The sequence below is a fragment of the Capra hircus genome, chromosome 22 (assembly GCF_001704415.2).
Source record: "Capra hircus breed San Clemente chromosome 22, ASM170441v1, whole genome shotgun sequence".
Classification (NCBI taxonomy): domain Eukaryota; kingdom Metazoa; phylum Chordata; class Mammalia; order Artiodactyla; family Bovidae; genus Capra; species Capra hircus.
In genome coordinates this window covers 25,039,458-25,067,009 of record NC_030829.1, presented here as the reverse complement: position 1 = coordinate 25,067,009, position 27,552 = coordinate 25,039,458, and the positions used below count along the sequence as shown (strand labels likewise).

The 27,552-nt window shown below is 37.8% G+C and overlaps 1 protein-coding gene across 1 annotated transcript in view; it reads left to right on the top strand.

Annotated features, from left to right (window-relative positions):
* Positions 1–27,552, top strand: part of CNTN6 (contactin 6) — a 324,176-nt gene that overhangs the window by 116,990 nt on the left and 179,634 nt on the right. The window contains exon 3 of the mRNA XM_005695718.3: positions 26,170–26,296. Within this exon, the coding sequence (XP_005695775.2) occupies positions 26,170–26,296 (127 nt within the window). The remainder of the gene's footprint in view (positions 1–26,169; positions 26,297–27,552) is intronic.

Sequence of the window (27,552 nt, the reverse complement as noted above, 5' to 3'; positions counted from 1 at the left end):
GTATCTTCTTTCTTTGTTTAGTGTAGTGATCACCACAGGAATTTGGTGCTGAAAATCCTTAGTATAGTGATTGGTGTAGAGGCTTTTATTAGAAATAGGGGCACTGCAATTAAGTACCTGAGTTTACCCTGGAAGTAGACTACTTCTGACTCCAGGCAAATAGTAATACTGCTTTCTTCTTTTCAAACCCCAGAGAAAAAAGGGTTTTGTTTATTTGTTTTGTTTTCTGCTATATGCTATGCTTGCAAAAGTGACTGGCCAGAGGAAGCACACAATAAATATTTGTTGTTGAATGAGCAAAGGTATTGTTGCAAAAAGGGGGATCCCTTCCAGGGCCCGAAACTGGGCTCTTGTCTAACACTCAGAAATGAACTTTCCGAGGAGACACATGTGCTGACAAAGCAAGAGATTCTATTGGGAAGGGGAGCCCAAGTGGAGAGCAGTAGGGTATGGGAACTCAGGAGAACTGCTCTGCCACATGGCTTGAAGTCTTGGGTTTTATGGTGATGGGATTAGTTTCCAGATTGTCTTTAAACAATCATTCTGACTCAGAGTCCTTCCTGGTGAACAAGTCCATGCCTTATTCAGCCAAGATGGATGCATCCAGAAAGATTCTGAGAGGTGGTTGGACACATGGTGTCACTTTTTTACTTTTCCTGAACTCAACCTGTTGATGGTGGCTTATTAGTTCCTGGTGTTCCTTATCAGGACTTTCTGTTGTAAAACAACTCATGCAAATGGTTACCATGGTGCTTGGCCAGGGTGGGCAGTTTCAGTCAGTGTGCTTCCCCTAAAAGCATGATGAGGATAAACTCTCATCATGTATGCAAAGGCCTTGGGCTTCCCTGGCAGCTCAGAGCTAAAGAATTTGCCTGCCTATACAGGACATATGGGTTCAATTCCTGGATTGGAAAGATCTCCTGGAGAAGGAAATGGCAATCCACTCCAGTATTCTTACATAGGAAATCCCACAGACAAAGGAAATTGGCAAGCTACTGTCCTTGGGTGGCAAAAGAATCAGACATGATTTAGCAACTAAACAGCAACAACGTGCAAAGCCCTTGGTCCAGGACCAAGCCCTCAGTACCCATTCATTTAAAAAACATACAATTAAAACAAAAAGAGATTAAATCCTTTTAACTTAATAAAGGGTTCAGCAATGGGTTTATAGGAAATCAATTAATTATAATATTCAATTCCTATTTGTATTGTCCATTTACTTATTTCACCAAATAAGTATCTAGCAATAATTATATGTGCTCCTGGAAGTTCTGAGGATTCAAATGTAAATACAAATAACCAAAATAAAGGACATACATGAAACATTCTGTCCAACCCAGGACAGTTTCTATATGTCTATCAATAACCTATCCCTGACTGCAAAGAAATCCATAGGACAGTTATGAGAAAACAAGAATATTCAAATTATAAACTTTCTTATTAATTTTGTTGGCATTTCTGTATCTGTCAGACTCTCTAAAACTCTTGAGATACAAGAACGTTTTCTCTGAGACAAGAGTTTATTCAAACAATTCCCTCTTGACTGCCAATATTTGCCTGAGAGAATCTCTCAACTCATTCTTTCAGGTTATAGACATAATTGGCTATTTAGGTATTTTGGTGCCATTGTTCTTGATATACATCTAAGCATCATCTCTGGACCAACCAAAAGGCAAGGATTCTGTTTCTGATTGCTCTGTGGCTGCTCACTGAGGATACTGAAGCAGCTCCTGGTTAATTAGACCATTTTATCTTTTACCTCATCTATTTTCTGGTTGTAATAGTAATAGAAGTGCCAGCAATTCCAAGCACAGCCCTGAAACCTTGCTAATCAGCATCTGTGATTTGCAAGAGGTGCTGTTATTTGAATTGTTGAAGCCAAATTGTTGCAAAAGGTTATGCCTAAGTGGACATTTTTATCTCCAAATCAATCACATGTATTTAATGAAACTTAAAAGGAGCTTATAAAGTTAAATAAGTAAATAAATAAAAAACAGGACCTATAGCACTTAGTGATGCAAGTCAAATGTATACTGTACTTCCTCCAGCACATATACACAACATAATAACATGGAGAAATGTGTGCTTATATGGAAAGGAAGAACATAGAGTGACAAAGATTGTGTGCTCCTTATTTTATCAACTGTGTGATCATAGGCAAGTCAAAGTCCCTTGAACATCATCCTTATCCGTCAGATGGACATAATATCAATATCTACAGGGTTGTTATAAGGATTAAAATGTATTAAAAATATTTCATACAGTGCCCTATTCTGCAATGCATGCTGATTATATGTTTGTTATTGTTTAGTAGCTAAGTTTTGTCTGACTCTTCGTGACTGCTTGGACTGTAGCCTACCAGGCTCCTCTGTCCATGGGATTTCTCAGGCAAGAATTTGGGGCGGGTTGCCATTTCCTTTTCCAGGTGATCGTCCTGACCCAGGGATTGAACCCACATCTCCTGCATTGGCAGGTGGATTCTTTACCCCTCATCCACCAGGGAAACCCTGCTGATTATATATTAGTTACCATTATTCTAGGAAATCATCCCATCCTGCCTACTCATGCAAAGAAACAATTAACTCATATTGAAAAGCAATTATTTCACTTCTACAGGGATTGCAGAAAATCAGAGACAAGACAAAAACGGGCAAATTTTGTTATTTCTACTAGGCTTCTTGAGATGTGTAGTCTATATATACTAAAATTTACACCAGAATACAGGAGAAACTGAAAGGAAGAAAAAGGAATAAGCTTTTTTCTATGAAGTATTTGAGGCTTGTCTTCCCCAACATTTCCAAAAAAAAAAGAGAAAAAACTGTCTATGAAAAAATTCTTATTTCTTGAGATGCTCTTTAAAAAATTGCCTTCAACTAAGCTTGGAAAACATTGAGTATTAGATTGCTTCTTGCCTCTTAAGGAACTATTGTTATTTTAGTGAAGAAGTGTCTGAGAAATTTGGAATAGTTCTAATAAAAGAAACATTGCAAAAATATGCTGAGCAAAGTTTTGTGGGTTGAACAATGTCCTTTACAATGTTTATGCCCACCTACTAACTGAGAATGGGATTATATTTGGCAATAGGGTTTTTGAAAATGTAATTAAGGATATTGAGATAAACTCATAACAGATTTTGATTGGGCTCTAAATCCAGACTGAAGTCCTCTTAGAAGGTGGTGAGGTGAAGAGGGACAGAGAAACTGAAGTGATGCCAAGGAACACCAAGGATGGCTAACAAACACTTGAAGCTAAGATGAAGCCATAGGATCATTTCTGGAAACCTAGATTCCCCAGAATGAATGAATCCTAATGACACCTTCATTTTAGATTTTAAGGCTTTGGAACTGTGAGAGAATAAATTTGTTGGTTTGAACCTCTCAGTTATTGGCAATTACTCCAGTATTCTTGCCTGGGGAATCCCACGGAGGGAGGAGCCTGGTAGGCTACAGTCCATGGGGTTGCAAAGAGTCGGACACGACTGAGTGACCTTACTTACTTATGAAGCATGTAGATGGTATTCCAAAATGGCCATTTACAAAATGTGGAAAATGCTATTAAATATAGTTCAAAAAACCCTTCTTATCTCTTCTGCCCATTTGATTTGGTTCCATTTTTTAGTGGTGAGGAGGTGATAAATTGTACAAGTGCAGTAGAGAAAAACATTGCTAAGCATTGTGTGCATGTTCAGTCACTCAGTCATGTCTGACTCTTTGTAACCCCATGGCCTGTTACCTGCCAGGCTCCTTTTCCCATGGGATTTCCTAGGCAAGAATACTGGAGTGGGTTGCCATTTAGTGGGGATCTTCTAAACCCAGGGATGGAACCCATGTCACCTGCATCTCCTACACTGGTAGGTGGATTCTTTACCACTGAGCCACCAGAGCAGCCCCAAGCATTGTGATTAAGAGCTAAATTATGACTCAAAAGTGAGTTCTCTAGTGTGATTGAGGAACTGAATGTTTAATTGTAGTGAATTTAAGTAGCCACATTTGGTTAGTGCATTCGATATTGAACAGAGGACATCTAGAAGATTGTGGTGTATCTTTGCTAACCAAATTTTCAAAAACCAGATTCTGAGCATGTGGTCAGATGACTGGAAAATAAATATTTGTTAAATTAAAAAAAAAAAGAAAAAGTGAGTTCTCCATTATTTTTTTGTTGTCACTTGTGCTCTTGTCAACAAAAGCCCTTCACTTATCAGTGTTTGTGAAAAGTATATAAGTCAGCTTCTCCCATGCTACCTCTAGAAGAATCAAATAAAATAAATGATAAAATAGGTAATAACCATTATGCAATAGCAACAATAGCAATGTTTGCTAAAAGTCAGTTAGTCTCTCTGCTTAGCTTTAGAATCAGCATAGAAAGTTAAGATTTCTATGTTTTATGGATAAAGATATAGAATAGGATTCTGTTTTCATTTCTTTGTCTAGAAAAAAATAAAACACAAATTTTTAATCCAGCCCTTTGTGGAAGAGCATTCTGTCATTACTATGTGAACTGGGTCAAATAGTATATGTGACCCTTGTTTGGTCACTGGTCAGACAAAATACCACAAAAGCAGCAAAAGAAACAGCTAAAATCATGGCATCAGAAGTCAGACATCTGGACTGTTTGAGGTCTGATAGGCAAATAAGGAACAATTTGCCCTAAGTCTAGTTCCTTCTTGTAATTGAAATAAATACCCTGCCTACCATATCAGTAAACAAAGGATGCTGTAGCCATCAAGCCACTACAGCCACTCCCATGGTGAGCCCTGAGGGAACACTTGGAAACAACTGGCTGCCCATTTCCAAGCCCTCAGGCACTGCAGCCACCCACCATGGTGTGCCCTGAGGGGACTCAGGATGGGAAAGAACAGGATACTAGCCCTAGGTAGTTAGGCTGCATATCAAAGGAGTGATTTCAATGAGAAAAACAGTGCTAAATTCCTTAACTTGAGATTTCTGGTTTTCTTTAATTAACAGTAATCTGTTGATGCTTCGACCTCTTGGTCTTTGTTGCAAAACCTCTGTATATCCTGGCTCTTCCCTTACTTTTTCAGAGTAGTCCTCAGACAATCTGCCAAATACATAACTCAACTTTTAGGTTGTGCCTTTTTTTCCTGTTGACATTTTTATCAGGAGAGCACTCAAATCCGGACTCTCTGTTAAGCTTCTTAAATACAAGCATGGCAGCTACTGCTTCCTGGCACATTTGCATGGAGAATTTGGACATGTTTTTCAAACTGAAAGTGCGATCACGAACTTAAATTATGTTATGGCTCCCCAAAGCCTCCTTTAAGGTGGCTAAAGGGGCACTCTTGATGTCACTTTGGATATCTATCTCTCTAGCCTCATTTCTTGTCAACTCTTTCCTTAACAAGAATTATATGAGTTCTCAAATTCTTGATTTCTCATAACTCAGGTCATTTGCATTTACTTACTCTTTCTTCTTTTTAAATAATCTCCCCATCCCTAACTCTCATACTCATCATGGCTTCTGATGTTAGACTGATTAGTGTCATAATTCTACCCTGTGTAAACTGGAGGAGAATTTGCATTTTCTTCAGAGTTGTGTTAAGAAGTAAATAAGACAATAAATGCCAAAGTTAATACATGTAACAGTAAGTAAATTTTCAAAAATATCATCATTATCATCATCCTTCAAATCCTACTTGGGATAAAATTTGTACTGGAAAGCATTCTCTGACTTTATAAGACTAAATTAGATGAAAACTAACAATAATTATAAGAACAATTCAAACATTAACTCTTTTATATTCATTAATTCAAATTCTAGAAAATTAGGCTAATAATCATAATATGATAATCATAAATATAGGAAAGGCATTTCTTATTTCAGTTTTGATAGTAGAAGTCCAAAATATAGAACAATGTATTTTCAATTAGATATACCAGTCATATGATGGATTCTTATGAAACTTTCAACAAGTATATTTCCATTAAAAAAAAAAAAATTGAATCCCATGGAGGGAGGAGCCTGGTAGGCTACAGTCCATGGGGTCACAAAGAGTCGGACACGACTGAGCAACGTCACTTTCACTTTCAATCAACAGCAGGGGAAATGCTTGTGTCATATTTTTAACTGAATAATAGCAGATATTAAAAATTAACAGCATAGTATAGCAAAACATCCTGGAATTATAGGTACCACTATCCTAATAATAGTTTCCAAAAGCATAATTAGGTTCATATTTGAGTCTTGCAAATATTCTAAAATGAGCTTACGTGTTCAGTCAGTTGTGTCTGATTCTTTGGGGTCTGATGGACTCTAGCCCCCTCGCTTCTCTGTCCATGAGAGTTCCCAGGCAAGAATACTGGTGCTGTGCTGTGCTTAGTCCCTTAGTCATGTCCGACTCTTGGGGATCCCATGGACCGTAGCCTCCCAGGCTCCTCTGTCCATGGGATTCTCCAGGCAAGAATACTGGAGTGGGTTGCCATCCCTTCTCCAGAAGATCTTCCCAATCCAGGGATCAACCTTCCCAACACAGATCTCCCTCATTTACCATCTGAATATTGGAGCGGGTTGCTATTCCCTCCGCCAAGGGATCAACCCGTGTCTCCTATGTTTCCTGCATTGGCAGGCAGACTTTTACCACTGAGTCACCTGGGAAGCCCCATTATAATGATCATCTATTATTTACATAATGGCATAAAATTAAAACTTTAAACAATACAGGATGAGTAAATCAAATTTTTTCCTACATATCCATACCAGTCCCTGTCAATGAGATATCTGATATATTTATCTTGGCTAATGTTTCACCTATGTTGAAGAACACAGAAACAAGTTGGTAAATAACATAAAGAAAGGGGAAAACATGAATATAGAAGAGAAGAAAATGCCTGATACATTCTCATCATTGTGAAATGTTTACGAAGTCAATATAGCATCACAGGATAAACTGTTTATGTTCAAACACTGGAGGAAAGAAAAAAAAAAACAAAGAGGTAAAATTCAGAACAGCAGAACTTGTTGCACCTTGAAAGAATAAACAGAAAATGTCAAATGTTCCTCTCACATAGGGAATCAGCCAGTTTCCCCATGCATAAATGAAAAAAAAAATCTTTTGTTGATTATGAGTTTGAAAAAACAAATTGAACTCATGTTTGTCATTTCTATAAACTATCCCTGTCATTTAATCTTTATATTGGGAGGAAGACAATATAGCTTATTGGATCAGGGGATGCTATTTCATTTTCTTATTTCATATTCAAGTTTGCTCCAGTGTAATTATGGTGTTTATGAAGCTTAAACCTATGTAGCAAGAGAGAAATAAAGAGAATAAATATTCATCTGCTCTCAGGGGCACTTCATGATAAGAAAGATCACATTGGAAAGTATAGGCAATGCATGAGAGGTTTTTATCAACCAATAATTTTAAATTTATAAGAAACATTCATTGTGATAAATTGGAAAAAAAATATAGATCTATTTCTAAGTAAATTTTCAACCAAAATGAGAAAAGCTTAGCAAAAATGTTTCAGTTACAGGGAGAAAGAAGCAAAATGAAAACACAAATACCTCACCCCAATCTGTGAGAAAAGAACAGAAAAAGAATCAGGAAATTATAAATGAACAGATCTGCCCTTGGCTGTAGGCAAGATCTCTAAGACAGTAATAAGGAATGAGGTTACCAAACATCCAGAGAGAGATGAGCTGATAAAACTTAATCAGGCTAGTTTCACAAAGGGCAAATCTTTTCTGACAAATTTGGTGGCATTTTTGCATGGCACAGAGGGCAGAAAAGGTACGTGACTAGAATTAGAGATAGAATTTGAAGTGAAACAGCAGAAAAGCATAGATGACACATATGGGAATGAAGTACTGTTTTAACTTTCCAAAGGAGGCCACTTGGGTGACACTTAACCCCAAACCCACTGATTTCATTAAGATATTCATGCTGGTTATAAGTACAAGCAGGACTGATAGATTGACATGCTTTGTTGTGACACTGTAATCAAAATTATGTGTTATCAGCAAATAATATACATTGGGAGTCCTATGTCTGCTATTCACAGATTTTTATAGTGCCTCTCTCAGCTATTTATTTTTCTTTTTTCCAAATATTCTTTTTTTGGTTTGTTATTGTTATATAAATGGAATCAGTGCCATTTACGCAGACACAATCTTATCTAAGAGAGCAACCAAGGAGGCCACTGTAATATCTCCATGGTAATACTGTGTTTCAAGGGGTTTTCTAACATCTTCACTCTGGGACATTTTAGGAATGTGCTTTTTGGTGCTTTGTGTACTTGACAGCATGCTGTTATTTTTCAAAGGTTAATGTTGAAATGCTCTAAATTGGGCAAGTAACAGGGTCAAAGACCCAGAAGTTCAAAAGATAGAATCTAAGTTTGCCTCTCAGTTGGCCCCTCAGCCTACAAATAAACTTGTCCCTTTCATCCTAAAAATATAAATAATCAAAACTGAAGCACACATGTACCAAGAGTTCTAGGCCCTGCTGTTATCTCTGCTCAGCGCTCTATTTCTCTTTTTGCCATCTGATATCTTTGTAGTATGATGTATACAATGCCACAGTTTTCTCTCAGTTCTGAATTTATTTTAAACTTGTCCTTTAATGTCTTAATCCGTCTTGACTTTGAAAATGAAATTTCTCCTAAAGAAGAAACAAGAGACACTCTGATGATCAACACTTTGTTGTCATCCTTATTTTTCATTATTACTCTAACAGATGACAATCTTAACTATGTTCTCTATTAAAAACTCTCCTTTCCTAGCTCCCATATGATGGGTGTGATGGCTCCAAAAATGTCCATGCCCTATTTCCTGGATTGTGTAAATATGTTAGAATACATGGTGACGGGGGATTAAGGTAGAAAATTAGAATTAAGATTGCTAATCATCTGATCTTAATAGGGAGATTATCTTAGATTATCTGGATGCACCCAGTGTAATCATAAGCATCCTTAAAAGTAGGAGGCAGACATGAGTCAGGGAAATGTGACTAGGGAAGAATAGCTGGAGTGACTTGATAGGAAAAGGATTCAGTGTATGTTGTTGGCTTTGAAGTTGGAGATAGGGGTCCACAAACCAAGGAATGGACAGTAGCCTGCCAAGCTCCTCTGGCCATGGAATTTTTCAGGCAAGAATACTGGTATTGGTTGCCATGCCCTCCTTCAGGGGATCTTCCCGACCCCGGGGCTGAAGCCACATCTCTTCTGTCTCCTGCATTAGCAGGCAGGTTCTTTACCATTAGTGCCAACTGGAAGCCCCCCAAATTAACTCATAAATATACGCAAATGTGTTTATCACGGCTAAATCTTATGGTGTGTGAATTATAATTCAAGAAAGCTATTCCAAAAAAGGCCAAAACAAAAACCTGTTTTATCAATAAGGGAAAAAAGGGGGAAAAAAATAGCATTCCACTGAATGTGAGTCATTTGCATTTCAATGGTTAAATCATTTGCATTCTTAATAGTTTTCACTTCCTTACATTGTTATCAAATAGATAAGAGACACCAAAAGGCAACATTAACCCAAAAAAGTTCAGTGAGGACACCCAGTGTTCTTTCCATGTCCATTTTGAAATCTTTCACAAATATTCCTGGTTTGTCCTGTCACAAAGCATACCCCTTGCCTATTCACTTCTCGTTCTCCTGATGATCATTTTACATATTATCATCTCTTCTCCAAACCTCTATACTTCCTGTCCCATCATCTGTCTTAGCTAATGATTTTCCTTTCTCCTCACCAAGAAAGTAAGAAAAAACTTCAGAAGATTATTTTAACAGATTAAACCCCACTTGCATCAGTACATTTTCTGTCTCTATTTACCCTGTCTTCCTTCCTTTCACTGTGGGAAAAAACCTTTCCAAGACCAATGACCTAGATCCCTCCTCTGTCACCTCCTCAAGGGCATCACTCAATTGTCAAGGAAGAATGCCTTAAAATTCCAAAACATGAATCTAAATATATGCAAAATTTCTTGTACAATTTTATTCTCTAAAGCCATTTTGACTGCCTTGTAAAATGATTCTCTGCAGTGAATGGATGCTTCATTTATTTAATCATTCAAATTTCCATTCACATCTGCATGATTACAGAAAACATGGAGTATGTAGCTAGCAGCTCATAAAAAATTGTGTCTAAATGAAAGTTTATTCAATAAATGAAAGAAAAATGAATTAAACTTGTATCTACTTTCTCATCTTTCATCTTCATTGCCCTTAGTGTTTCTTCTTCGCCACACCCCTTTAACAGTTAATGACTTCAACTCACATGTATTTTTGCATTCATCCACAATAGCTAGCTCAGAGTAATCTTCAGTGTTCTCTTCATCTCTCGTATCCAATCAGTTATACCATTCTGTTGGTACTGCCTCTAAACACTTCAAAATAGTTCATTTTATTCTCATTCTCTTCATTAGTACTGACAAGGCCCAATTTTTCAAATGTTTGATAAACAAATTTTCTGATCTCTGGTTTCTCTTTCCGTACCTTCCCCCAATAAGTTATACATCTAAGCATGTCATGCTTCTGCTTATAACTGAAAACACTCCTATGTTTTCTGACTTTTACACATCAGGTTTGAACCTCTGTCATATTATTGAAGATCTTTCAAAACTGTTCTAAATCTACAATTCCATCCTTATATTTCATTACTCTCCTCCTTTCCAGACCAGTTACATATTTTGAATGACAAGTATTTTCATATCTTTATTCAAGCTATACTTACAGAGTTTCTTTATTATTTATTTCCTTATCTTTCAAAGACATTCTCATTCTTCTATATTTAGCTCAAATATTGCCTCTTTTGTCACTTGTCCATAACGTCTAGGTAGAAGGAATTCCTTCTCTGGACTTTCTTAAAATTATGTTTATGCTTTTGGTAAAACACTTATCCTGTACTATTGCAATTAGTTAATTGCTTTTATGTCTCTTCCTGGAGTATATCTCATAATGACTTAGAGTAAGTGTTCTGGAGTCAGATTGCATAAATTCAAAATCGAATTCCAACATGCTTTAGCTGCTTGCTATTAAGAAAGTTAATTAAGTTCCTCAAGCCTCTATTTCTGTATTCTTTTAATGGGAATATTGGAATCGAAGTGACAGAGCTTATATAAGTGAGAAAGGGAATAGTTCCTGCCATATCAGTAGACAAAACTGTCATGGTCATCAGGGATTCCAGCCCTCCAATGTGAGCCCAAGGGGACTCAAAAAGGAGAAAAATATCCACGATCTAACCGCAGTTAGGTTGCAGCCACTCCCTACAGTGAACAGTTCTCTCGGGTTTCCTTGATGCTGTCTCCCAGGCTTGACGTCCTAAAACATAACTCTCAACTTTTAGGTTGCAACTAGTTTTTAAGTCAAATTAAGGAAAGAATAGTGAAGTCGCTCAGTCGTGTCCGACTCTTTAGGACCCCATGGACTGTAGCCTTCCAGGCTCCTCTGTCCATGGGATTTTCCAGGCAATATACTGGAGTGGATTGCCATTTCCTTTTCCAGGGGATCTTCCCAACCCAGGGATTGAACCCGGGTCTCTCGCACTGTAGACAGACACTTTACCATCTGAGCCATAATTCCAATAATAGTTCAACTTTGTCTCCGGCTCTTATGTATAACAAAACTGCTCTTATTAGTTTGTAAACTTTTTGAGTGCAGTGCATTTATTTATGTTTGCATTGTCAGTGCATAACAGAGATTTAACACATAATCAGAGCTAATAAGTGTGGCTGACTTTACTTATGTTGGATCTTTATCACTGTGTGCTAGTCATATCAAAACAAGAGATGATATAGAATTTATTTTGGTTTGGGTTTAAAATGAAGAGGTCAACAGAATGTGAAATATATGGTAAGGCACTCTTATTATGATTTACTTTATTATCTGTGTGCCATTTCCAATATGTCATATACTTTCCAGTCAGGTTTAATGCTTAACTTTCAAATCAGTAGGTCACCACAGATGTCTGAGTGGACTGAAATACTGCAGGTCTCCAATGTTAAGCCATGTCTATACCATTAGGCCATTATGTTAGAGTAACTTAAAAGAAAATAACCTGAAAGATTCCATTATGTTCAGAGTAGACTGTCAAATAAGGATTGTTCTATCAGATGTCCATTGCAGGAAACATTAAGCATGACTGCTGTCCACTCTTCTTAGTCACTCAGTCGTGTCTGACTCTGTGTGACTTCATAGACTGAAGCCCACCAGGCTCCTCTGTCCATGAAACTCTCCAGGCAAGAATACTGGAGAGTGTTGCCATTTCCTCCTCCAGAGGATCTTCCCAGCGCTGTGTGTCCTGCATTGCAGGCAGATTCTTTACCTGCTGAGTCACTGGGGAAGTCTCCCCCAAAATACTGGAGTGGGTTGCCATTCCCTTCTTCAGGGATCTTTGCAACCCAGGGATGAAACTGGGTCTCCTGCATTACAGGCAGACTCTTTACAATCAAAGTTCATGCATGTTGTTGCAAACAACAGCATTGCCTTCTCCTTTATGACTGAAAAATATTTCATATATGTATATGTGTTCAGTTGCTCAGGTGTGTCCTGTTCTTCTCTGTTCATGGGATTTCTGAGACAAAAATATTAAAGTGGGCAGCCATTCCCTTCTCCAGGGGATCTTCCAACTTGGGGACTGAACCTGTGCATCCTGCATTGCAGGCAAATTTTACTATATGAGTCACTTGGGAAGCATTCCATATATATATACATAATGCAGTCCATGGGGTTGCGAAGAGTCGGACACGACTGAGCGACTTCCCTTTCACTTTCCACTTTCATGCATTGGAGAAGGAAATGGCAACCCACTCCAGTGTTCTTGCCTGGAGAGTCCCAGGGACGGGAGAGCCTGGTAGGCTGCCGTCTATGGGGTCGCACAGAGTCGGACATGACTGAATTGACTTAGTAGTAGTAGTAGTAGTATATATATATATATATATATATTTTTAATCTATTCATCCATTGATGGATATTTAGGTTGTTTTGATGTCTTTTCTATTGTAAACAATGCTGCAATAAACACCACAACCTACATTTTTTAAACAATCTTCAAATATATCTGCAGAATGTATTGAATATTGCTTTTCTAAAACCATTACTAGAATAAAATTCTCTTTATACTAGAATTTAAAGACTGGTGGGACAAAAAAAAGAAAAGAAAGAAAAATCTGTCTCTGCACCCCAGCCCTCACTACCAAGCCACATCTGTTAATTAGTTACTGTTAGTCACTCAGTCATGGCTGACTCTTTGTGACCTCATGGACTGTAGCCCTCTAGGCTCCTCTGTCCATGGGATTTTCCAGGCAATAACTGGAGTGGATTGCTGTTTCCTTCTCCAAGGGATCTTCCTGACCCAAGAATTGAACCCAGGTTTCCTGCATTGAGCTACCAGGAAAGCCCCATCTATTTATTAGACAAATAAACCTATGACCCCAAGGAGCCAGAAAATCAACATCTGCAAATCTGAACTATTTTTTTTCTTTTTTCCCTCTGTTTTGAAAAATAATATATCTCTGAGCAATTTTTAATATTTTCTTTCTCCTTTACCATTTTCCCAAATGCAATAAGTTGACAAATCACATTAAAAAAAAAAATTTTGTTTTCCATTCTTACTCTCACTACCTTATTTTAAGATGTATCTCTCTTATTGGACTATTGCAATAACCTCATAACTATATTTTTAATTCTAGCTTTATCCTCTTTATTCTCCAATATAATTGATGAATTTTTTTCTGTTTTTTTCCCACTAAAAATTAACCCTGATATATCTACCTTATATAAAACCTACCACAAGCTAAGCATCAAGAGATAGAGGAGAAGACTTCCCTGGTAGCCCAGTGGTTAAGACTTTGCTTTTCAACACAGAGGGTGCAGGTTTGATCCTTGGTCAGGGAGCCAAGATCCCACATGCATTGAGGCCAAAAAACCAAGACATAAAACAGAAGCAATACTGTAGCAAATTCAATAAGACTTTAAAAATGGTTCAGATGAAAAAAATTTTATAAAAAGAGATAGCGAAAATTCCAGGGCAGAGATCTATAGTCAGATTTAAGACTCATATTTGCCTCTGATTCTTAAGGAAAGCACTTGACCTCCCTGGAATTACTTTTCATCCCCTGTCAATTAAGTGGAAATTTCTCTGATATACGTTTTTTTCTATTATAAAATTTTGTGAATTGCTTAGCAGAACAAGGGAAATTGGTGAGAGAGAAAAAAAGAAAAAAAATAGTGTGTGTGTGTGTGTGTGTGTGTGTGTGTGTAATAAAGAGAGATTTTTTCTTTACAGAACTTTAAGGGAGGACATAACCAACCTTAGTCTAGTGTAGTTTCTGTAGGTTAAAGACATTGGTTTGGAAAATAAGGCAGAGGTTTACTAAAAGACAATAAATAAAGCAGAGAGAGTAGAGCTGTTTCACTCCTGGAAATACACAGAACTCCAGTGGATATACTGCAGGGCGTACAACTTTGGATTTGGTGTCAAACCTCAGTTTGAGTACCATCCGGGAATATCACTAGCTGTGTGATCTTGATCAAATCATTTAACTTCTGTAAGCTTTAATCATGGTGTCTCTTTTGATCTGGCATGACATTTTTTATTTGCTATTTAATGTCACTCTCCCTGGGATATTTATTGGGTAAGGCAGACCCTTAGATTGGAGAAGGCAATGGCAACCCACTCCAGTGTTCTTGCCTGGAGAATCCCAGGGACCGAGGAGCCTGGTGGGCTACCGTCTATGGGGTTGCACAGAGTTGGACGCGACTGAAGCGACTTAGCAGCAGCAGCAGCAGCAGACCCTTAGAGGCCCTGAGGGCCTCTCCCCACTATTCGGAGCAAACACCCCCCCAGTTGCTGCTACTGGCCACTGGATTCTGTTCCGTATCAGTTATTTTACCAACATGTGCCCACAGATCATTTCCATAACTCACAGCAGATAGACAACACTCAAAGGCACTGAAGTCTCTGTGCCAGGACACATCAGGTACCCAGAGCAGAAATGGACAAGAGGCTTACCCCATCAAGAAGCTGACCACTGAAAGAATAGTGCTGCCATGTAGGGGCAGGACCAACCACCTCCATGCCTTGTTCTGAGATACAACAGCATGCTCACAGCAAACCCTGATGCTATGTGACCTACACTTGGGCTCCATTCTGGAGCTGGAGGTGTTCTTAGGCAGAGGGGATGAGCGGAGGTCAACATAGGCCTGAGGCATCAGAGGTGAGGAGCAAACCGACAAGAATCTGTCCAGAGAGGATAGGCTTTGGAGGTGGCTGGAGGAAGTACCACTCTTTAGCCAAAGCTCTGAGCATTAGGGACTTATCACACACACTGCACTTGTCTTACAAGCACAAATTTAGGGAGTGATAGTATTAAGAATATTAAGATGGTAACTGTAGAGCCTTAAACTAGAATTGCTAGGCCCTTCTAAGAACCTAACCTCATGCGGTCATATTGATTATACACACCAGGTTTTAGTTTCTTATTTGGTTTTAAAAAAAGAAAAACAGGCATCTTCTTTTCTTTTACTTTTTTTTTTTTAATATATTTTTGGCTGTTCTGGGCCTTTGTTGCTGTGCGGACCTTTGTCTAGCTGTAGAGAGAAGGTGTTATTGTAAAGTTTTTGTGCACTGCCTTCTCACTGAGGGGCCTCTTTTGTTGTGGATCCTGGGCTCCAGAGCACAAGCCCAACATTTGTTGCGCATGGGCTTAGTTGCTCCACGGATTGTGGGATCTTCCTGGACCAGGGATCGAAGCCCTGTCTCCTACATTGGCAGGCAGATTCTTGACAACCGAGCCATCAGGAAAGCTCCTTTTTTGTTTTGTTTCTATTGAATTGGAACATTATTTCAAAAACTGAGCTTTTGTAGTGGGAGACATTTTGAGGGTGCCAGGAACCTGGGTGGGGAAATCTATTTGTAGGGCTGGGATTATAGCACAAAGAGAGATCCCAGAAACTTTCTATCTGGACATGACCTTGGAGTGTTCAGGTCTTAGCCCTCTGTGAATCCTGAAATTTGCCCAAGTCCTCAAAATGAAATTCAAGTAAATTCAAGGAAAATACACCTTTTAGTTTTGTGATCTTTTAAAGACAGGTCTTCTCATATGCTTAATGTTGCCCCTAATAACTTCTCCTGTAAACAAATGGTTACCTGCCCATGTTATCTGCCCTTTGGAAGTTCTGGGGAGAAGAAAAGCAATAGAACACTGGTCATTCTATATTGTTTACTTGAATCTGTCTTCCCCAAAATTTTGTCCATTGCAAAAAAACAGAAACTGTACAGTTTGCTCATAGAACACAGAGGCAGATCCCTCAACAAAGGATCAATAAGCTTGGGGAATAAAGCAACTCTATACTCATTTATCTATTTTCTACATCATTCTACCATCTGCCTGCCCATTTGTCTGCCTGTCTCAAACTTTGTATAGACTAGTATTCTTTTAACTCTTAATGAGTTTTATGGAAGATGGAAACTAATAATCCTGAAAAACCTCCTCTCCATTCAAGTAACAATCAAAAACTATGAATCTCTTCATTTTATTTCCCAGTTCCTAAGAGAGAGAAGTACCACAGTGCAACAGGACATATTCACCTTTGGTCTAGTCATTGATAGCCAGGAGAATGGGGTAAATTAAATGAAGGGCCTATTCCTATCATTTAAAAGCTGCTTCTCCATGAAGATGGTCATGGACTGCTCAGAAATGACAAGATGTGACTGTCCTAGATATAATCAAAAATTTCTAAATTCAGGGAGGGTGACAATGAACTTTAGACTCCAGCAGTTTGATTCTGTATTGGAGTTAGATCTTAGGATTAACTTTTTTTTTTTTTTTTAACTCCATGGAAGATAAAAGAGGAATAAAAATGGGGCAAAATCCTACAAGGATTTTCAGTAACATTTTATAATTTACTTTTAGTTGACACTTAAAAGTATTTATTTTTCAGTGTTCATCTATTGCAAAGTTCTTGTTTACTAACAAGTAGTAAAACATTTCTTATAGTATTATAGGTAATTTTATAACAGTAGGTTATTTCATCACTTATTGCTCAAAATACCAACTTTTCCTGACCTTCAGTGTATTTTTAAAGAAAAAGGAACTTGCTGTCTTGCTTTTGATACCATATTGTCACATGTTTTCAGCTCTTCTTGTATAGAAAGCTCACAGTGTCCTTCTTTTCTGAGCCGGTAAGCAAAACAACAAAAGTCCGCTATTATTTTATTATTTCAATGCAATATGGGAAAAATCTAGTGATTTCCCAAAAGCAACCAAACAACTAGTTGACAAAAGTTAAACTTTTTTTTGGTATCAATTCAAGTTCTTAAAAAAATAAAAAAGACTGATGATAATTCACCAAGACCAGGCTTTTGTGTCTTTCAAAATGAACTAAAGTTTGTTAGAAAATGTCAAATAAGAAAGTAAATGAATGCCTCACAAAAGGAATCACAGAAATGTAATTTGTTACTTGGAATATGTAAAAGTCCTTGGAAAACTACAAATTACTCTCCAAAATACAAAATATTATTAAGTCAAGATATCCCCCTAATATAGATTAAATGAAGATTGAACAGAGCTTTTCTCTGAGTGAAGGTAAAGGAAGATAAGTTAACACTTGTTGTCTGCCTATTTTGTGCATGGCAAAATATTTTTTGCTGGGAAAGGAGAGTGGTTGAAAAATTTTAAATCTAAAGATCTAGAATAAAACAGGGCTTCCCTGGTAGCTTGGCTGTTAAAAGAATCTGCCTGCAATGCAGGAGACCCCAGTTTGATTCCTGGGCCTGGAAGATCCCCTGGAAAAGGGATAGGCTACCCACTCCAGTATTCTTGGGCATCCCTGATAGCTCAGTTGGTAAAGAATCTGCCTACATTTTGGGAGACCTGGGTATGATCCCTGGGTTAGGAAGATCCCGTAGAGGAGGGCAAGGCAGCCCACTCTAGTATTCTTGTCTGGAGAATCCTTGTGGACAGAGGAACCTGGCAGGCTACCATCCATGGGGTTGCAAAAAATTGGGCATGACTGATCACACACAGAATAAAACAAAGAGTCATACTGTACCATCAAAAATCAGATTACCAATCTCAATATATTTGCTTCTAGTATCCTTCTTTCATTAAAAAATTTTTTTTAACATAAATACATGCTTATTTTAAACATTCAAATTACAAAATATTAAGGAAAATAAAATCTTTCCCCTTTAAAAAAAACTTTCCCCAAAATAAAGTATGAAAATTTGTTGAAATTGCAGCTGTTTTCTAGGTGTGTAAATACAGAGAATGTAGATTAATGTGTAGAGAGATAAATGTATAGAAACAAAAACTATTTTTATAAAAGGGAACCATGCCATAGGTATTACTTTGACATAAGGATAGTGGGCTTCCCTGGTGGCTCAGATGGCAAGAAGATACCCTGAGCAGGAAATGGCTACCCACTCCAGTATTCTGTCCTGGAAAATTCCATGGACAGAGAGGCCTGGTAGGCTACAGTCCATGGGGTCACAAAGAATAAGACACAACTGAGCACTCATGTACCATACCCAGTTTTTGTTTAGTTCAATAAAAGTAAAAATAAAACAAAGAAAAAATGAGAATTTTGAATATTCAATAAATGATTTGAAACAACAAAGATACACTTTTTTCCCCTAAAACTTTCCTGAAAAGATAAAAGACACACTGAATAATACTGAGATCAAAATGCTTATGCATTAAAAAAAAATATATATATATATACATACTCACATATGTTCTCTAATTTTGAAATTATGAAAGAAGATGGTATTATCACTCACACTCTTCAGACCATATTCCTTTACCCATCCCTCTTTTTCTATTTATACTGTTATTTTGACATTATCCAAGTTTATGGCATTCATATTCTGTTCTATAACTAAAACCAACATGTTTCTTAAGTAGTTTTATATTTGAATGTACTCAGTGTGCATACTATTTTGCCTTCATTCTTGATACTTGTTTATTGGTTTATTTTTAGTTGGATGAAATTCATTATTAAGTAATTTCATCAAAAGTAGCCATTTATGTTATACTCCCAGGGTGTTTACTTGTTTCCTTTTTGATGGTAAAGTGTGTTGAATGCCATTACATTGGAAAGACATGTCAGTGGATGATAATAGTCATATCACTCTTTTATTCAGAATACTGTAGCTTTTCCCTCACTGTCTTCTGGCACAGAATGCTAATGCTACTGTTATAAAATCTGAGATTAATATGATTTTCTCTTTCACTCTTTTAAGTAATTTTCTTTTTCAGCATGGTGTTCTTGAAAAGTCTTGAGAAGTTTGAAGATAAGTCACTTAACTAACACATGCAACTAACACACAGGCTTTCGTGTAAAGTGTTCTCTCCAAAATGTCTCTGGGATGTGGTATATTTTTTCAATTTGGAATTTTCTTGATATCTTTCAAAAGATTTGTTTGATTGTCTCTCTCAGTGACATCAAGATTCTTTATGTGAGATCATCTTTTATCTATCATTTTTTATATGTTACCTTCTCTTCAATTGTTTTATCTGTGTCTTTCATTACAGTTATCTCTAATCTTCTCTTTGTCAGTAATTCAACTTTTAGGAGGTGTCTGTTTTTTTGTTTTGTTTTGTTTTGTTTTGTTTTTTGCCCATTTTAGTCGGTTTATTTGTTCTTTAATACTGCTGTTTGGATTGGATCTTTTATGTATAAGTTACATCCTAATTTATCTGATTCTATAGTTTCTTTTTTTCATCTTGACATTGAGTTATGTTTTTTTGAATTCATGTTCTTACTCTACAGCATGAAACAATTTTGAGAAATTTCCTAAGGTTCAGTCAGTTCAGTTCAGTCGCTCAGTCACGTTCGACTCTCTGCGACCCCACGAATCTTGAGTTATATTTTCTGCTACATTGGATATATTGTCTATCTTTGGCATGTTGTATGTTTGACTTTATTGTTGCAATGTATTTTCCTACTTACTATTCTATTTATTTTCATATGCTCATACTTGAAGAACTATGTACTGACAATTTATTTATTCCTTACAGAGAGGGACTTTTTAAAAAACTTTCTTCGCAACATATTAGGGACCTGTTTGTTTTCCTCCTCTGAGTTCCATTTTGGAGGCCAGATACTCACATATCATGAGTACTCATACTTTGTACCCTGAGGGAATATTGTGGGAAGTTCAGCGTTTATTAAACCATGTGGGTGCTTCTCTCTATTTAAGATTATCTTTACGCAGCAAGATTATTTGTGGAAGAGTCATAGGTGCCTTTTATTGGAGAAATGCATCATTTTTCAGTTGGGCTTCAGAGATTTTACAAAGTGAGCATATAGGCATGAAGCTATTGGCTTGTGAGATAGAGTCAGTTTTACTATTTGTGCTTCTCAGCTTCACTCTTTTTTCTCTCCAGGAACCCTGGAGTAAAGGGCTGGAGAAAGGAGCCCTTCAAACTGCAGAGGAAAAAATTAAAATACCCTATGCATGTACATGCGATCCCTGGTAGCTCAGTGGTAAAAAAAAAAACTCTACCTTCCAATGCAGTAGATATGAATTCAATCTCAGATGAAGAAGACACCTGGAGAAGGAAATGGCAACCCACTCCAGTATTCTTGCCTGGGAAGTCCCATGGACAGAGGAGCCTGGCAGGCTATAGTTCATGGGGTCACAAAGAGTTGGACAAGACCTAGCAACTACATAGTAACAATACATGCATATATAAATCTACTTATCTCCAGAATTTGAGGTTGTTAAGAGAATTCTCAGAATTTTTTTTGCTTCACCAGTAAATCTCTCAACAGTTGGGGAGAAGATTAAGGAGTCGAAAATCCTTTTGCCTCTCTGAGCCTGGACAAGTCCTTCTCATTTCACAAATGATTTTTTCTATTGTTTCTTTGTTTATTTTGATTATTTACAAGTCAGTGGCATTGGGATTTGTCCCTTTTCTTGTTGATACTTCAAACAAAAAAAAGAAAATTTTATTTGAGCCTAATCTGAGGATTATAACCTGGGAAGACCATCTCAGAAAGCTGTGAGAACTGTTCTGCCCCTAGAAGTCAAGGTAGAGTTGTACAAGCTTTTTAAAACTGAAAGCTGCTCATCAAATGCTGCATTATTGACAGCTTACATAACCCACATCTAAGCATCATTTTGGTGGGTCATGTGGCCCCTTACAAGATCAAGAATGAATGTTACCTTTTAAGCAGCTGTCTTGTTGGTGCTGGGAGAACCTTGCTCTTTTGGGTTGAGCAGGTATTTCTGCTGATGGAGGAGGTTTGCTTGATGCTAATGCAGAAACACAGGGCACAAGCAGGAGAGAGAGGAGGCCAAAGGGGAGAGAGAGAAAAAAAATTCTTAAATTGTTTTGTCTTGCCAAAAATGTGAATTTTTATTTCACAATTTTTCCTGCTGATCATCAGTCTTTCGATAGAAAGCATTATGTGATCAAATATTTGGCCCATTGAAGCTAGGGTGGCTGCTTGCCTTTCCCATTGTGCATCGTATCCCTCAATGCTGGGTGCTAATAGCCTGATTCTCTCTGGTGGCTTATACTAGCAGAATGTTCAGCAAGGGTTTATGGCCAATTCTAGGTAATGCAATAAGGGACTTAAGCCAGTTTCCTTGCATGTGCATCATGCATTGCCCATTATTTTATAGGCCACATTAGAGGTGATCTACAGCTTCAAGTTGTTTAGACATCATTATCCTAGTACAAGCAGATGAAACACAGTATGAAAGGCAAGAAACTACCACTTTATCATTCCACAAACTTTAACTTAAATTGGTAGTCAGAACAACAATATCATTAGTAAAGATCTAATCCCCAAATCCTTCTGAATCAAACTGTTTTCCTAGTATTTCCCCTACTGTAGAAAGAGGATGGTTCAGAGCAGAAATATCACTTTAAGGGTCATAAGATGAGTTAACAAGTATTGTGGCCCAGATCTTGCTAATTTCTGTTTGTTATTTACTCATTTTTATAATTCCTTGCTCATTTCATTAAGCACTGGAATAAGAAAAGTCTGTTTTAACTCACTTTTTCCCAATCAACTTTTATAGCAACACAACAATGTAAGACTTAGTATTGCTACTTTGTAGTTCAGAGTTAAGTAACTTATCCAGCATTATATAGCTGGTAACTAAGTAGCATTTCCCTGGTGGATCAGACAGTAAAGAATCCACCTGCAATGTGGGAGACCTGGGTTCAGTCCCTGGGTTAGGAAGATTCCCTGGAGAAGGGAATGGCTACCCACTACAGTATTCTGGCCTGGAGAATTCCGTAAACAGAGGAGCCTGGAAGGCTACAGTCCATGGGATTGCAAAGAGTCAGGCATGACCGAGTGACTTTCACAGGACAGGAACTAACTAGGCTGGAATGAAAACCCCCATCTGTCTGCTATTTTAGGTAAATAATGGAATATAATAAAATTACAAATTTAAGATAAAGTTATAGAGTTAATTTATTATACCTGGGTGCAAATATTTTGGAAGAAAGATACGGATCTAAATGGATGGCGAAAAAAGTGAGGAGAGAATCAAGATGCCTAAGTTTGATTTCTTTCTATCTCTCAAAGCTGATGATGAATTTGGAGAAGATGATTCAACTTCCTTGGTTTTAGTTTTCTTGTGTGCAATAATAATATGGATGATGATGACAATAATGATGGTAATTTTTAGTCTGATGACTATTATTCATTTGTACCAGGCACAATGTGATAAAGTTTATAAGTAGCATGTCATCAAATCTCAAAACAACCATTTGATATACATATTCTATTTTATCAATGAAGATACTGCAAATTTCGCAAATCCACTAAAGCCCATTTAAGGGCACATGATATAAACCATTAGTTCTATTATCTTTCCAAACCAGGAAGTCTTGCCTGAATGGTCTTTAAAATATCTACCAAATTTGAGATTATCGCCACCTGCAGTAGGTATCAGAGGAAATGAGCATGCTCCTACATGACCCTCAAGTACAACTAGTAGAGTTCTGGACTGAATGTCCTTAAATTAAATCTTAATATGATGATGTTTTTGCTTTATGTGCTCATTTGCACATTTAAAAAAACACAGAATTTCTCTTAAGCCATGAGTACTAAACTCTTCCTCTCCCTTTCCCACATACTTTTCTTTCTTGACAATTCAGTTCAAATGTCCTGAAGTGGAGATAGGTAATGTGAGCATCCACATGAATGTGGAAGATGAGCACAACAGCAGCCCATATGTTAGATACTGAGAGGAATGAGATAGGCATGCATGCAGGGAAAAGGGGTAATGCCGGAGTGGCCCTGTGGAGTGGCAGAGCCGAAAAGGGCACACCCTTAGTGGGCTGGTCTAACAATAGATATCAGAGTCTGGGGAGCCTGGGAAGAGGGCCCCATTGCCCAGAGAAGGTGGTAAAAGTAGAAACCTGCAATCTGGTATTGGAGTCAAGCAAAGTAAGGACTGAATCTCCACAACGAAAGGACATTCCAGTGTGAGGTGTTAGATCCTACACAAGGATGTGAAAGTTATCCACTTTGGAATATGACCATGCGCACAGTGTCAGAGGTCAAGTGTAATGAAACAGAGCATCTACACAGGAAAGAGACCCTGCACAGGGTCAGCACCTGAGTGAGGTGAGGAGGCAAGAGACAGCTCAACAAGGGGTCACAGGGCAGGTATAGGAGTAAAACTTGCAGCAGGTATCACAGTCTGTACAGGGTGAGGAGAAGCTCCATAAAGGGGAGAAGTTGGTGACAGTAATGGGCGGCTGTTACATATAGAGATATTGAACAAATGCGTAAATACTTTGAGAATAGTGGAAACCAGGGTTCTCATGGCTGGAATAGGAAGTTAAAAATATAGACAGAAAAAAATAAACCTAGGACAAACTCACTATGAATTACCACAGACTCTGGTGTGGACTCTAAACACATACACACATCCATCTATCTATTTATCTATCTATTGATGGATCTATGTGTATATGTGTGTGTGTATATCTATGTGTATCTATCGATCGATCAATCTATGTGTATATATGTGTGTGTGTATCTATGTGTATCTATCGATCGATCAGTATATATGTGTGTGTATATGGGCTTCCTGGAGGCAGCAGTGGTGGCTCCATGGTAAAGCATCCACCTATCAATGCAAGAAACATAGGTTTGATCCCTGGGCCAGGAAGATCCCCTAGTGAAGGACATGGCAACCCAAGCCCACTCCAGTATTCTTGCCTGGGAAATCCATGGACAGAGGAGCCTGCCAGGCTACAGTCCATGGTGTTGCAAATGAGTCTGGCATAACTTAGCATAAACAACAACTCATGTATGTAAAATTATACATATACATACTTACATGCACTCATATACATATAATATATAAAACCTACACACAAACACATACACATTCACACACACACATGCACATATTGAAAGGTCCTCAGAGCAAAAACACCTCAATGAGTACACTTAGCATCCAGATCATTGTTTCTAAATACCATTCTCTAATTTAAAAAAATGAAATTTTCTTAGAAAAAAAGAACACTTTGATGGCTGGAACAGGAAAACTGTAAGATGATTCTGAAACACTTTCTTGTACCAAAAAGTAAGGAACAGAACAAAGAAAATCAGGCATATGTAAAAAAGATGAAGAAACCAGCTTGACTAGGCTCCTGCTGGCCAAAACAGTGAAACTTTGGGCATCAAAGTAGTCATGAATTATAACTTCCTTTATGTAATAATAAATAACTTCCTTTATTTAATAAAAGTCCTTATTTAATAAAATAAGAAGCTATGGATTCACACTGAAAGAGTAGATCATACTGATAGAAATATATAAATAAAAATTAAATTCTCAATAAGGAACAGTGTATTTACATTGTCTCAAAGTCTGTAACCACAAAATGCTTACTAATTATAAGGGGAAGGGGAGGTAATTTCATAATGGAGAGGTTTCGCAGGTGGTACCTTAACCTGAGTGCCAAAGAATTGATGCTTTTGAACTGCGGTGTTGGAGAAGACTCTCGAGAGTCCCTTGGACTACAAGGAGATCCAACCAGTCCATTCTGAAGGAGATCAACCCTGGGATTTCTTTGGAAGGAATGATGCTAAAGCTGAAACTACAGTACTTTGGCCACCTCATGTGAAGAGTTGACTCATTGGAAAAGACTCTGATGCTGGGAGGGATTGAGGGCAGGAGGAGAAGGGGACGACAGAGGATGAGATGACTGGATGGCATCACTGACTCGATGGATGCGAGTCTGAGTGAACTCCGGGAGTTGGTGATGGACAGGGAGGCCTGGCGTGCTGCGATTCATGGGGTCGCAAAGAGTCCGACACGACTGAGCGACTGAACTGAACTGAACTGAACCTTAATCAGTGATCAAAGTTAACTTCAGCAGAAATGAGACAAATAGAAGTCCTGCACCATCTGATAGGATGCTATCTGAAGCACACAACATTCCTGAATCTAATCATAATTAAACAGCAGACACAGGGAAACACCCTTTGCAGGAGGAGAATGGAGGGACAGGAGGGCAAGACAATGTGATCAGTAAACTCTGAATGGTGGGAAGTGTTTTCTTTTCATGGTGATAATTTTTAAAAATAAGAGCCAGTTTTTACACTGCTGTAATTATCTTTAAACAAACAAACAAAAATCTTTTTAGACCCTTTTTATTACCCATATTTTCAGCATACAGCTCCTACGAGGACCCTGATCCTGTTGTCCCTTAGACAAGCCTAAATTGAGTGAAGCTTAACCAAATCAGTGCCTTGTCATTTTCGAAGTTACCGGGTGAGGAAAATCAAGTGAAAACAGAAAGTGTTCAATCAATACCTTCAAGGAGACTAAAAAGAGAAAACAATAAATGAAATCTATGATTCTCTGCTGGATCTTTTTGCTATAAAGGATTTTATCAAGAAAAACAAAGAAAGGGGACTGACAATTAGATGCTAGCATTGAAACAATGTCAATTCCTTGATTTTGATCATGTTATTGTGTCCTTTATAAAAAATGGAAACTGGTTCATTTAGGATAATGTGGCATGTTTGCAAAGCTACTCTTAAATGGTATAGGAATAAAATTATTTGTACCATTCTTGAAACTTTCCATATGTTTGTATTGTTTCACGATGAAATATTTTTAAAAATATCTATTTACTTGATGTCTAATACTGTTTGCATTCAAAACAGGGTCAAGTATTTTCCGCGTGCTGTAATTTTTCTTTTCTTTTTCCAGGTGATGGTGGCTTGAGCCCTCCTATTTTTACCCAAGAACCACAAGATGCTATTTTTCCTTTGGATTTGTCAAAATCTGAAATAATCCTGAATTGTGCTGCTAATGGTTACCCATTACCTCATTATAGGTAAATTTCTACTTCTGAGCACCATGCTGGTTTTTTTTTTTTTTCCTTTGTTTTGGGTATACAAACAATTTGTTGTTGTTGTTGTTGCTTAGTGGCTAAGTTGTGTCCAACTCTTTGCAAATCCATGGACTCCTCTGTAGTAGTCTACCAGGCTCCTCTGTCCTTGGATTTACCAGGCAAGGATACTGGAGTGGGTTGCCATTTCCTAATCCAGGGGATCTTCCTGACCCAGGGGTTAGACCCATGTCTCTTGCATTGGTAGGTGGATTCTTTACCACTGAGCTGCCAGCAAAGCCCATATACACCATAAAATGACCTAATTTGAAGTGTACAGCTCAGTGAATTTTTACATAGGTATACAGCTGTGTTGGAGACTGGCATGGCAACCCACTCTAGTATTCTTGCCTGGAGAATTCCCATGGACAGAGGAGCCTAGCAGGCTGCAGTCCATGAAGTCACAAAGAGTTGTACGCAACTGAGCAACTAAGCACAGGCCAGCACATTCAGCTGTGTGTCCACCACTCAAATGAAGATAGACATTTTTGGTACCCTAAAGTATCCCCTCATGCCACTTGCCAAGTGATAATTATCCCACCCTCATCCTCCAGCAACCACTCTTGTAACTTACTGGTTAGATTTGCTTAGAGCTGTTATTCTTGAGATTGGGTCTATGTTACAGTGAGAATTGAAAAAGAATGAAAGAAAAAGGAAGGAAGGGAGGGGAGGAAAAAAGAATGAAGGAAGGAGGGAGAGAAGGAAGGAATACGGAAGAAAGAAAAAAAATAAGAGAAAGGACAGGAAAAGATTTGTTTCCCCAATTTGAAAGAGATTGTAAAGCACAAGTTCATTTTGCACTCCCTTCCCCACAATATGCGGCTACTGCCTCAGTTGCCTCCTATGCAATGACTATGAACATGTTTCTCTAAAAGGAATTAATCCAGATTGAAACATTTTTAATCAGACCAATTTCTGTGACTCCACTGACACATCCCATCACCCAAAAAGAATTGGTTTTAGAAAAAATATACTGAAGACAGCTATGGATCATCTAAGGCAGAAAAGCAATTTTTATTCTGGGCAACTAGAAAAATATATATTTGTTCCTCACATATTACCTCTGAAAGAATAAGGAAGAAAGGTCTGCAGTGTTTCTGTTCTTAGAATATTACAGGAGAGGCAGAATCTGATTCACATTGTGGGTGGGCTTCTCAAATATATGCATATATGCATTATACTTGTGTAAATCTTAAAGATAT